This window comes from Camelina sativa, chromosome 1 (assembly GCF_030686135.1).
Source record: "Camelina sativa cultivar CO46 ecotype springtype chromosome 1, ASM3068613v1".
Classification (NCBI taxonomy): domain Eukaryota; kingdom Viridiplantae; phylum Streptophyta; class Magnoliopsida; order Brassicales; family Brassicaceae; genus Camelina; species Camelina sativa.
The window spans coordinates 8,468,289-8,481,494 of NC_141880.1; the positions used below are offsets into that span (position 1 = coordinate 8,468,289).

A 13,206-nucleotide genomic window follows, 5' to 3' on the forward strand; every position below is an offset into this window, starting at 1 on the left:
CAATGCGTCTGTAGTACGTGTTTGTGTCATCGTGTGCTAAAAGAATAAGACAAATTACGTCATTCTTTTTATTTGTTTTTTAAGTACACACAGCCAACAGAGACACCAACAAGACTTGGTGACCAAGGGTTGATAACTTTTTTTTTACCATTTTGTTTTGTTTTCTATAAAAGAAAATAAGACCAAAAAATGCCCTTTATTTGGGATGTGTTTGGATAAGATTATAATTGGCAACACGTCAAGAACATATCACAGTTTATATGCAAAACGACACGAATGGGGATGAATTCAATTTGATAATATTGTTTAGTAATTTCAATATCTTTGATCTACTAGAAAAAAAAAAGAGTCTAAAATCACAACCTCGAAGCCTTTCTATTCTTGTCATTCACGTAAATTCTTAACTCTATCTCTCTTTTTGGGTTCACATTCATTTATAAAATAATTATTATATTCAATCAAATAAAAAGAGTACTGTGGTGTTCTTTTGGTACAAGATATCTCTGCGCACCGCCAAACCGAAATGGCCATTGGCCAGTCACCTTTAAACACATAACTAGAATATAGTTTATAGTGAAACTTAACTAAAAATGTTGGAGAACATATATTTCAACGAAAAACTATGTGGTTCATTTACATTTGCGACGCGTATTAATCATGACCTATCTTAAATAACGTGTTTGTTTCTGATTAGTACGATTAGGTAGAAGAACCGTACACGAGCCAATACACAGTTCTCTGGTTTTAGTCTTCTTTCCTCTTTAATATTTTTTATGAAAAGCAAAACAGAAAAACGAATCTTTTGTTTGGTACACTAATCAATTAATTAATAGGAGCGTTTAACTTGAAAAAGTCATTTAACTTCCTAAGATCAAATTAACAACGAATGAATGTTAATGGCCAAAGGAAACTTATAAGCACACATACCAAAGAACAGATTAACAGATTCGTGGTCACGTCTGTATTTATGGATTCGTATCATTATAATCCAAAAATTAAATAATGATGCATGCATTGCTGCTAACAGGCATGTGCCATTAATTTATAGATTTAAATAATAAAACTAGCTAAGGCTATTTATACACTATAGTTTTAGTGGCCAATAACCATATCGGAAGGTATGACAAAGAATTTAAATATTTTTATTTTATTATAAGACCAAAACTATATAAAAAAAAAACATGTGCTAAATACTAATGAAGGCAACGAATCATCCACATGGAACGATTCTCAAGTTTCCCCCAACTATTTCTGCTCTGTGTTCACACGTGTCCAATATAATTACAGAGTGGACTCACAGAAAAAAAAAGAAGAGATTAGTTACCAAAATAAAAACGAATCAATCCATCATCAAATCAAATGGTTTTGTATCAATCCCCTAAACAAATATTATGAATATTCAAATCCAAATCAGAAAATTTGTAAACTAAAAAAAAAAAAATTGTAACTATGTTTTTTTTTAGAAAAACGAATTACAAGAATATTATTTAGATTCTTAAAGATAAATCTGCTTCTTTCTTGATGACTTGGTCGTGATCGGTCAACAAAAGCGGTTTTTTACCGGTCAAAGGACTCAAGATCTCTTCGTCGGCGGCGGAGATTGGGTTGTGATGAAGGCTTAGCTCAGGTAACGCCGGTAGGTTAAGATCGATGAATCCACGGTTGCTTCTTTCTTCCGATACCGTGCTCGACACGCTTCCACTGTGGCTGACTGATTTGCTTCCTCCTCCACCGCCGAGGTTGCCTTCGTAGTGACAGCGTTTGTGACCGCCGAGTGCTTGACCCGTCGGAAACACTTTATGACAGATTGAACACTCGTGGATCTTGCCGGATGCGGAAATCGGATGTTTTTCTCCGGCGACGGCGGAGACGGTCGGAGCTCCTGTTGATGATGGATCATCGGGGTTTGGGGTCACGGTTGGTGGTTTGATTCGGTGGCTGGCTTTGTGACCGCCTAAAGCCTGATACGAAGGAAACGCTTTTCCGCAAACGCTGCACTTGTACGACGAAAGGGTCTTTGAAGATTCTGGCGGCGGCGTTTGCGTTTGCGGCTGGGAGTGATGAAATCGCGTTTGGGTCGTCGTAGAAGAAGGCTGGTCTTTGGCGAGCATGAGTAGACAGAGAGCGAGGTACTCTTCCTCGGTGAGATCTTGGTGGTTCTGAGATTTGGGACGAGAACGAGGCGGCGAGGAAGAAGACGAAGAAGGGCTGTGAGAACGCTGACGTTTAGAGCGTTTGCGTTTAAGCCACGGCTCCATGAAAACGGCGTCGTTCATCAAATCTTCTTTCGTTTCGATCCTGGTGGTGAAGGAAGATGGTGAATTCATCGCTTCGAGAGCCATACGAGTTCTTCTTGTTCGATTCGTAATTAGATCAGAGAAGAAGAAGAAGAAAAGTTCAGAGCTTTTTTATTTGTTATCGCGAATATGGTGTGAGGGAGGGAGAGAGAGAGAAATAAGAAGAGAGAGTGAAGTGCTTAAGAAATGTGTTTGGACTTGTTGTTTTTATATATGGAAACCACGTGGCAGATTTCTGTGTTTAAGTCGGTCAAATTTTTATCTTCTTATTGTCAAATATACTCCTTAAGATAAAAACATTATACACTTTAGTAAAACATGGAAGGAAATTTCACAAAATGTATTAAAAATTAATTAATTCTAGAGAAATAATTACAACAATTGTTATTATTGTAAAAACATTTTTAGCTCTTCAATATGTGTCAGATAATTAAAGGATATGATGCTATAGAAATAATTTTATCTCATCATATTTTCTAACACTTGTCTAATTTTGTTGTTAACTAATTTTAACACTTTAAAAAAAATGAAGAAAAATGTCTTGATGCTATAGAAATAATTTTATCTCATCATATATTCTAACACTTGTTTTAATTTTGTTCTTAACTAATTTTAACACTTAAAAGAGAAAAAAAATCTTAAAAGAAAGTAACAAAAACCAGATAAGTAAACCAAATTTGACCGAATAAGAATAAAGAGAAACTTACAGTAAAATACCGGATTTTGTATTGTTGGTCACGGCTGACCTAATAAGTTGGAGTCATCATTTACGAGTGAGAGACCGGTTCAAAGTCAATAACCAGAAAAGTGGTAAACCCAAATTTTAGATTTTTAGCCTAATAGTAGGTAGTATAAAAATAAATTAAATTAAATTTTTTAAAAAAGAAGCATACCTTTCCCGTGGAGCTGACTTATGGGTTGGCTACGCGCCACGAGTCGTGTGGGTCACGCCTAAAACCAAACGCGTACACGCCTAATTACGTTTTTATTTATTTTTATTTTTGTACTACTAATCTTCTCAATATTTACAGGATTTTTCTCTTTTTAATTTATCAATAAGCATGATCTTAGATATTTATTAATAATATCAATCAGTCATTCACATGCTAAATCATCAAATTAATTTTTCAAAATTTTACTGCAATAACTCAAAAATATTCGTTTAAAATTACTAGAAAATGGCGTTGGAATATACTTAAGAAACAAATCGGAATTTTGTTTACAAATTAATCGAATGTTGGAGCGGCGAACTAACATTGGAGTGTGGAGTTGAGTGTAGGTGAGGAAAAAGATTGGGTGTGGCGTGGCGTACCGTATTAGTAACTAAAACGGGGCGTGTTTATAGGACACGTGGGACTTTCCTTTACCACTCGTAACGATGATGTCAGCACTTTTTTTGTTGTTACTTCTTCTACCCAAACAAAGCAAAGCAAATCACAAAAAATGGTGGACGTGATTTTATCCAAACGCGTTGGCGGAGACGTCACGTGGCGTTTAGACACGTGTCATTAGTTAGGTTGCGCAGACAACATCTTTGTAGGAGGAGGAGATGATACAGTTTAAGACGTTTTCCTTTCTCCCGATACTGTAATCTTCTTCTTGCATTTTTTTTTTTTTTTTGGTTGCTGTATAATATTGGGCCATTGTTTAGCCTATTAAGCTCGAAATTTGTAGCTCATTATAAGACGTGTAATGGCCCACCTGTGTTATAATCCTGTTTTTTTTTTTTTTTTTTTTTTTTTTTTCTTTCCAAAACTAAATTGTATATTGCTTGTTAAGATGATTTGTTGAGGCAGTTCATTGTTATACGGGGTTAATTGACCCCTATAACAACAATCTGAAATATCTTTTTTTCATCTTTGAAAATAGTTATAGTGATCCCAACCTGTACTACTAATGATTGACCCCCATAAAGTTAAATATAAATACAAGAAAACCTCAATATATAATACAAAGAGTTCAAATTGTTGGAGGTTGGGCTCTCGCTATATTTTGAAATCCGATAATGTTAAGTGTAATATAATTCACTTAAATTTATTTATTGTTTTACTAAACTCAACTTTTCAACTTGAATTTTCGTTGACCAGAACTTTAAACCATTAAAGTTTTCATTTTAGAGTTGATTTTCAGATAAAGATTTGCTTGTTTTATTTTATTTTATGGTGGTATGCTTATTTGTTTAATGTTTCTTTTGGCTTAAAATGCTCATAATGAAATTAATTGCACTCTTTAGATTATGTATTTGGGTTGAAATGTCTTAAGTTTTTTTTTTTAACACATTTGTATCATAAGGATGTGAATTTTTTTTGAACTGAATTTTAGTTTTTTTTTTCTTTTTCTTTTTTAGAATGTTGAATAGAAGATTCTCCACCCAACAAAAAAAAAAATAAAGAAAAAGAAATAGATCTAAATCGACCTTTGCAAAGATAATTTTGAATTCAAAATTAAAAAACTACGCCTTCTTTTTCTTTCAAATCTCTCTCTCTCTCTCTCTCTCTCTAGAAACCCTAGAATTTGTGTGATCTTAAACGGGAACTATGACTACGACTCCGTCCGCCGGTCGTGAACTCTCGAATCCACCGTCCGACGGCATTTCGAATCTCCGATTTTCCAATAACAGTGATCATCTCCTCGTTTCTTCATGGGATAAGGTTAGCGGTAGTCAAAAAACCCCTTTCTACTTTGTCTTTAAATTGACTCCAACAGTCCTCTTTATCTGAAGATAATTTCTTCTTCTTCTTCTTCTTCTTCTTCTTCGTCTTGTTCTGTGTTTGTTTTGAATGTAAGCGTGTGAGATTGTATGATGTGAGCACCAATTCGTTGCGAGGCGAGTTCTTACACGGCGGAGCAGTGCTCGATTGCTGTTTTCACGATGATTTCTCCGGCTTCAGTGTTGGCGCCGATTACAAAGTCAGAAGGTATTCTCTTCTCTTCTCTTCTCTAAGCTATTATTGTTCGTTTGAAATGAGTATTTTTGTGGTGATGATTTCTCTTTATATTGATAAGTGACGGCTATGCAAATTTCGAACTGAAGCTTCCTACTTTTAGCAAATGCTCAAAATCTGTTGTAAGTTTGTTTGATTTAAGTGGTGTTCTCTGGTTGTACTGCAGGATTGTTTTCAATGTCGGCAAAGAGGACATTTTGGGGACGCATGACAAACCAGTGCGCTGTGTTGAGTATTCTTATGCTGCAGGTACGTTGTAAAGAGTGGTATTCATGCTTTTTATGCTAGTTGAACAATAACACTGACGATTTCTGCTGCTTTTATTGTCTACACAACTCGCAGCTAAGCAAAATTCTTTTAGTACATCCCGATGTTACCTACTGTAAAACAGCTTATTTAATTAATACTCATGGACTTTGAACTTTCGTTTCTAGTATTTTTCTAATGTAACTGTATCTTACTGTCCCAAAAGTAATGCTGACACATCATTATGTTTTATGTGATGTTACAGGGCAAGTGATCACAGGATCTTGGGATAAAACAGTTAAATGTTGGGATCCAAGAGGCGCAAGTGGGCCTGAACGCACCCAGGTGGGAACTTACTTGCAACCAGAGCGTGTTTACTCAATGTCTCTTGTTGGACATCGTTTGGTGGTGGCAACAGCAGGACGGCATGTAAACATCTATGATCTCAGAAATATGTCTCAGCCTGAGCAAAGAAGGGAGTCTTCACTTAAATACCAGACTAGATGTGTGCGTTGTTATCCTAATGGAACAGGTTAGATGGCTCTCTTATTGTTTCTGTGGTTGATGGTAGTATCTGGAGTTGCTAATTTTTCCTCCAATTCCAAAGTATACTGTACTCTCAGTTCCTCTTATTCCACATCGTTGAATTGAAGATCTGAAATTGAAAATTTACAGGATATGCTCTTAGCTCTGTTGAAGGAAGGGTCGCCATGGAGTTTTTTGATCTATCAGAGGCTGCTCAAGCTAAAAAGTATTTTTTTTTCTTGTGTTTTTCTTCTTTTCTCTTTTCCAAAACTTTTACTTACAGATGTATTTGAACTTGTTCTCAGATATGCTTTCAAATGTCATCGGAAAACAGAGGCTGGAAGAGACATTGTTTACCCTGTAAATTCCATTGCCTTCCATCCAATGTAAGTTCTTATAGATAAATTCCAACTGTTTCATAGATTTCTAGATTTACTACTACTTACAGAACACAAGAAGGTTAAAATAATAGTTCAACTAAATAAGGACTTTGAAATTTAGTTCACAGCTGCTTGGATGCTAATATGCTGTGTGTGTAAACAGTTTTTTGTAACCAATTTTTTTTTGAGTCTAATATTAATTGGACAATATGTTAATTTATTCTTGGTCTGAGAACTAATGGGAAAAATTATAATGCTGAGAAATCTCTCCTGTATAGCTTCTTTCAAGTGTAATCATCTGAGATTTTTAATTGCAGTTATGGCACCTTTGCAACTGGAGGTTGTGATGGTTTCGTCAACATTTGGGATGGTAACAACAAGAAGAGGCTATATCAGGTTAGTAATGGGCAAGATCATTATTCTCTGAGTGTTTAAGTATGGGACACAATTGATTTGCTCCTTGTTGTTCACTTTGTAGTACTCAAAGTATCCAACAAGTATCTCAGCACAGTCATTCAGTCGAGATGGTCAGCTACTGGCTGTTGCTTCAAGTTACACGTTTGAAGAGGGGGAGAAATCGTAAGTAGCTTGTTCCCTTTCTAATCCTTTGAAGTTTTAGAACAGTGTGCCTTTGAAATCTGTGATGATTTGAACTTTGGTTTGGTTGGTTGCTTACAGAGAATAACATAGCATAGAAGTATATTGCTACATTAGAGAATCTTAACTTTCAGATCTGATCTATATGACCTTTAAACGCATCTTTTTTTGTTTTTGACACAGAACCGCACACTTGAAAATGTTAATCTCTTTGTATTTGGTTTCGAGTTAGAATTCTCTTTGATTGGGTCTCTCTGTGTGATGTTTTGTAGGTATGAACCGGAGGCCATCTTTGTAAGAAACGTGAACGAAATCGAAGTGAAACCAAAACCCAAAGTAAATCCGAATCCTGCTGCGTAAAAAGGAAGAAACACCAAGTTAATTTCCTGTGTTCTTTTTCTTCTTTCTTGTATTTGCTAGGAGTGTTCTAATGATTGAGTCAACTGATCAACGTATGTTTGAGATTTTAATTAATTAGTGAAATACCCACATTCACCGAATATGTTTCGAAGTCTTCGTAGTCAATGTATCTTTGCAAACATATTTTATAAAATAGACAAACTTGCAATGCTTAAATGAGGTTTCTACAGAGTCTAAAAGACAGAAAGAGATCATTCTACAGATTCTTCGTTGAATTCGAAGTCTATTTCTTGTAGCAACGATCTAACGTCCTTCGCCTCCAACTCGTCCTCAACCTCGACTCTGAAGAACCTACGGTGAACTTCCTTGAGTAACTTCAAAACATTCGCCAATCCACCGTTGCTTTCACTCTCGTCTGTCTTCCCCTCAGAGTAAGGCTTTGACTCTTGGCCTTTGGGTCTGAAATAGGAGTACTTGCTAATATTAACTAGGTTACTCTTGTGATAAGGCCAAACTTTACGCGTATCATCCACAATCACCACCCCACGCTCCTCAGCCAAAACCAAATCAAGCGTCTTCATATGAGGACTCTCGTCTTTTGTTATCACTCTATCCCCAAAATAGAGTTTCTTCGGATCAATCACCTCCAAAATTTGCTTAGCATATACGCGACTACCCTTTGTGTAAACATACATGGTGAACATCTCGTTTGCTTCTTTCAAGAAGTCGCGAACAAAAGGCCTTAGCTTTGTCAAAAATTCCATGGGATCTCCTGAGGCTTTGATTTTCCATAGATCGTCCCTCGTCGTTGAACCTGCTTCTTCGAGTAGATACTTCTCTGCTTCGGAGAGACGCGGAACCTCTTTAGTGTGGAGAAGCGTGTGGTCCAAGTCGAGTACAAGGTGAAGCTTCTTCTCGTTGAGACAAGATAACTTCATTGTTAAGCACTTGGTTAACGCCACAGCTTCGTGGCTAAGCTGTAAACCTTGGAAAATATAATCGAACGCTCGGCCTTGCCTTTTGTCAATTGTTGATTTGCAGGCGATGCAGATTCCATGAAGTGCGTACCCGTGACCACAGCTACTAGAAGAGGATAACGATAACGGTGACTCGTTAGTCTTTGGTTCGATCTTTCGCCTTTTGGCTTGTGGTTCCGAAGAATGCTTTTTAACAACGGACATGATTGAATAACCTAACTTGAGAGAGTCGATGAGAGAAAAAGAGACTTGAATTTGATGTTCAGAAACCTAGAGGAGAGAAAAAGAGACTGAGGTTTTATAGGGAGATAGAGACCGTCACTAAAATTGGAAATATTGAAATCCTGAGAATGCTTTGTTTATCTATCTTCTGCTAATTGACTATAATACCCTTATTCTAGGGTACTTCACTTCCAAAACAAATTTAACTGATTTTTACTAGATAATGGAAAAAAATGTTTTCCTTTCGTATACTAACTAAAAAGGTAATTATGTAAAGTCTAAATTTGTTAATATATATAAAAAAAGTTCATAACCCTATAAAAAAAGAATATATATATATATATATATATAATATTTTTAATCTATTCAAGAAAAGAAGTAAAAGTTTCACCATATTATATTAATAAAAACATCTTAATATATTATAGTCTTAACTTTAATTCTTTTAAATTATTTATAAAAAGAAATAATTTATTTGTTTATATAAAATTTGAATATCAATAGAGCTTGACATGTAACAAAACTGTAAATCACTTTGAGAACTCAGCTAATGCTATAATGATATATAGGTGTAGTTATAAGAAGTTGATAACCAATTTAAACATTTGGATACATCCTATCTTATTTGACAAATTCAATCCGTTCACTAGTTGTCATTGGCACAACTAATAAAATCATATGCAAAACTTTCAGTTCAGAATATTAGTCATTTAAATCAATAACATATACAATGTATGAGGATATGTTTTGTGAAAATTAATGCAATATTCTATTAATTTATTTTCATCAAATGTTTTTAATCTTATAGAATCAAACAAAAACCCAAAGACACTTTTAAAGGTATGTATATGCTTCTTTGTCAAGATCATTTTTATATGTATATGCTTGCTTCTTTGTCAAGATCATTTAAATCAATAACATATAAAAATATTCTTCTTATTAAAAGAATTAAAATATTCTTTTTATTAAAAGATCACTATATTATGATTTTTTTAAAAAATATATTAAACTATTAACCTCAATTCTTGAAACATATAGAAAAGAAAATCCTAGTTTAATTTGACGACAAAAAAAAGAAAGAAAAGTTACATGGAAATTGTCTTTTAGAATTAATGGTGTTTGACTGTTGGTGAGACATTCGTACTATATGTCTTTTAGATCAGTTGTTGACTTAAAATTTATCACAAACATATATGTTTCAATAGAATCCTATAAATCTTGTTCCTCAGTACTCTACCAGAAGCCTCTGGAATCATCATCATCACCACTTCGGCACTTCCTCTTTTTTTTCCTTCATCTCTATCTCCTTTTTATTTGACCAATGACTCACTTGCTCGTTTTTATCTGAACATCGGTACCCTACTGACTGCTCATCTTTTTACTTTATGGCACCTTTGCAACTGGAGGTTGTGATGGTTTCGTCAACATTTGGGATGGTAACAACAAGTAGAGGCCATATCAGGTTAGTAATATGGGAAGAAACTTTTAGTTCTTGCGATGGTCTCAGTTCTTGTTATCTGCTCTTCTTTTCCCTTTTGTATTACTCAAAGTATCCAACAAGTATCTAAGCGCTGTCATTCACTCGATATGGTCGTCAGCTACTGGCTGTTGCTTCAAGTCACACGTTTGAATGAGGGGGAGAAATCGTAAGTAGCTTGTTCACTTTCTAAATTATTCAACGCTGATCAAGCAGAACACGTTCTGTTTTTGTCACAAAACCGCACAGTTAAGGATCTTAATCATGTAATGCGAAACCTGAGTTAGTGTTTTACAAGCACGAACTATAGAGACCAGTTTTGCAAGGAACGTTAACGAAATCGAAGTGAAACCGAAACTAAAAGCATATCCGAATCCTGCCGCATAGAAAGGAAGAAACAGAAGTTAATTTACTATGTTGAATTTAAGTATTTTCTAAGAAGAGCTAGCCAAAGATTGATTCAACAAACATAAAGAGATCATTCTACAGATACTTCGTCAATACGATCAAACTCTATTTCTTGTAGCAGCAACCTGACGTCCATTGACTCCAACTCTTCCTCGACCCTAAAGAATCTACTGTGAACTTCCTTGAGTAAGCTTAAAACATCAGCCAATCCACCGCTACTTTCACTCTCGTCTGTCTTCTCCTCAGAGTGAGGCTTTGACTCTTCACCTTCGTATCTGAAATACTTGTACCTGCTAATCTCCGATAGGTTACGCTTATGATTGGGCCAAACTTTACGCGTATCATCCACAATCACCACCCCACGTTCATCAGCCAGAACCAAATCAAGTGTCTTCTTATCAGGACTCTCGTTTCTTGTTATCACTCTATGCCCAAAATAAAGCTTATTCGGATCAATCAGCTTCAAAATGGCTTCAGCGTAATCCCGAGTACCTTTTGTGTAAACATACATTGTGAACAGCTCGTTGGCTTCTTTCAAGAAATCGCCAACAAAAGGCCGTAGCTTCAGTAAGTATTCGATGGTTATGGCTGGTATGGGATCTCCTCTGACCTTCATCTTCCACAGATCTTCCCTTGTAGTTGAACCCGCTTCTTCGATGAGATACTTCTCTGCTTCGGAGAGACATCGAACCCTAACGGAGTGAATAAGCGTGTGGTCCAAGTCAAGAACAAGGTGAAGCTTCTTCATGCTGAGACAAGAGAAGTTCGTTGTGAGACGCTTTGTTAACGCTAAAGCCTCTTGGCTTAGCTGTAAACCGTCGAAATGATAGTCGAGTGCTCGGCCCTGGCTATTTTTGTCCACCTTTGATCTGCAGACGGTGCAGCCTCCATAACAAATGTACCAGTGACCGCAGTTATCAGGAGACAACAATGAAAACGAGGGTTCTTTCTTCTGCCTTTTGGATTCTGGTCGTTCCGATGACAGATCTTTATCTAACGACATGATTTTGTCTGATCTTTGAAATGAATCCTTTTGAGAACTGATCCGAGATCTTGGAGCGAAGTTAACAACAACAAAAAAAAACCCTAATTTGATGAGAAACCTGGTCAGAAGAGAGACCGATATAGTAGTGTAACAGAAACTCAGATCTCATCTCTTTTTTTTTTTTTCTTTTTTTTTTGATATCATTCGAGATCTCTCACTTGTCACGTATTTTACTAGGTTTGTTGAAAAAATAAAATCCTAAATCTGTTTTTTTTTTTTTTGCTAAACCTTCATTTTATTGGCTTGTTATGGAGGATAGATATTAGAATCATATGTTGGACTTTGTATATTGGGCTTATAATGTTTATGACGGTTTATGTTAAACCTAAAACCCTAGAGTTAGACATGTATATATAAGTTTGTTGAGTTGTTTAATAAGATCAAGTTGGTTTGATATCTAATTCTACATGGTATCAAAGCTAAGATCACAAAAATTTCTCTAAAATTTTGCTTTTCAATCGACAGTTTCGATTTTCTCTTTCTTGATTTGTTCAAAATTTTGTTTCTTGCGTGACAAGTAAACATGTCCTCCGTCGAAGATAACTCTTCTGCAACAAAGAAGGATGATTCTCCGCAGTTAGTGACTCTGGTTGTTTCTCTTTACACCTTGTCAAGTTCCGACAATCTTGGTTCCATGATCTCGTCGGTGTCGTTAAACGGGGAAAACTATAATGAATGGGCAACGGAGATGTTAAACGCATTCCAAGCCAAACGTAAACTTGGTTTCATCAATGGGTCGATTCCTAAACCAGCTGGTGACGATTCCAATTGGAGAATTGGTTGACGGTGAATTCTGTGATCGTCAGTTGGATAAAGACTTCGATTGAACCAAAGGTGAAATCTACAGTTACCTTTATCGCGAACGCTCATCTACTTTGGTTAGACTTGAAGCAGCGTTTCTCGGTTGGGAACAAGGGTCGTGTTCATCAACTCAAAAGTCAGCTCAGCGCTTGTCGACAAGAAGGACACACAGTCGCTGAATACTATGGCAAGTTGTCCACTTTGTGGGAGGAATACCAAATTTACAAACCTCTCACAGTTTATTCGTGTGGTTTGTGCACATGTGGAGCTACATCTGCACCTGCAAAAGAAAGAGAGGAAGAGAAGATTCCCCAATTTTTTTTGGGACTTGATGAATCCAGATTTGGGGGTCTTTGTGCTAATCTTGTTGCCATGGATCCTATTCCTTCTCTTGGTGAAGTGTACAGTAGAGTAATTCGAGAAGAGCAACGGTTGTCTTCCACTCGTCTCCATGAACAATGAGAGGAAGCTGTTAGTTTTCTTGCTCGGTCTGATGCTTCTAGTGGAAGCAAACCAGAATCTGTCCTTGGTAAATCTCGGTTCTCTTGTTCTTATTGTGGTCATAGTGGTCATGAGAAACGAGACTGTTGGCAGCTCGTCGGCTTTCCGGACTGGTGGTCGGAGAGGAATGGGAAGAGAAATGCTGGTCGTGGTTCTGGTGGCCGAGGAAGAGGTCGTGGTATTGCCTCCAACGTCGGCGGTCGTAGACATGGTCAATCTGTTACAGCACACGCTACTAGTTCTAATCCTTCTGGGTTGCCTGAATTTACACAAGAACAATTGAAGGCTTTCACTCAGTTCATTCAAGGAAATTCAAGCAATGGCACTGCTGCTACTAATAATTCGAACAAGTTTTCTGGTAAGATCACTTTTGGCAATGTTATTTTGGATACTAGAGCTTCTCATCACATGACAGAGACTCTTTC

General features: G+C 36.3%; 3 protein-coding genes across 3 annotated transcripts; 1 reads left to right on the plus strand and 2 right to left on the minus strand.

Annotated features, from left to right (window-relative positions):
- Positions 1-1,320: 1,320 nt before the first annotated feature.
- On the minus strand, positions 1,321-2,596 carry LOC104784480 (zinc finger protein AZF2-like). The gene has a single exon (XM_010509508.2). The coding sequence runs from the start codon at positions 2,340-2,342 to the stop codon at positions 1,488-1,490; it is 855 nt and encodes a 284-aa protein (XP_010507810.2). The 5' UTR covers positions 2,343-2,596; the 3' UTR covers positions 1,321-1,487.
- A 1,656-nt stretch (positions 2,597-4,252) lies between these two features.
- Positions 4,253-7,566, plus strand: LOC104784491 (mitotic checkpoint protein BUB3.1). The gene is made up of 9 exons (XM_010509521.3): positions 4,253-4,948; positions 5,085-5,215; positions 5,409-5,491; positions 5,754-6,020; positions 6,164-6,239; positions 6,319-6,399; positions 6,711-6,789; positions 6,872-6,972; positions 7,263-7,566. The coding sequence occupies exons 1-9, from the start codon at positions 4,835-4,837 to the stop codon at positions 7,348-7,350; spliced, it is 1,020 nt and encodes a 339-aa protein (XP_010507823.2). The 5' UTR covers positions 4,253-4,834; the 3' UTR covers positions 7,351-7,566.
- CPL5 (RNA polymerase II carboxy-terminal domain phosphatase-like protein) lies at positions 7,550-11,575 on the minus strand. Its single transcript, XM_010509530.2, has 2 exons — positions 10,557-11,575; positions 7,550-8,535 (listed from the first exon to the last, which is right to left on the minus strand). The coding sequence occupies exons 1-2, from the start codon at positions 11,435-11,437 to the stop codon at positions 7,602-7,604; spliced, it is 1,815 nt and encodes a 604-aa protein (XP_010507832.2). The 5' UTR covers positions 11,438-11,575; the 3' UTR covers positions 7,550-7,601.
- Between the last annotated feature and the right edge of the window lie 1,631 nt (positions 11,576-13,206).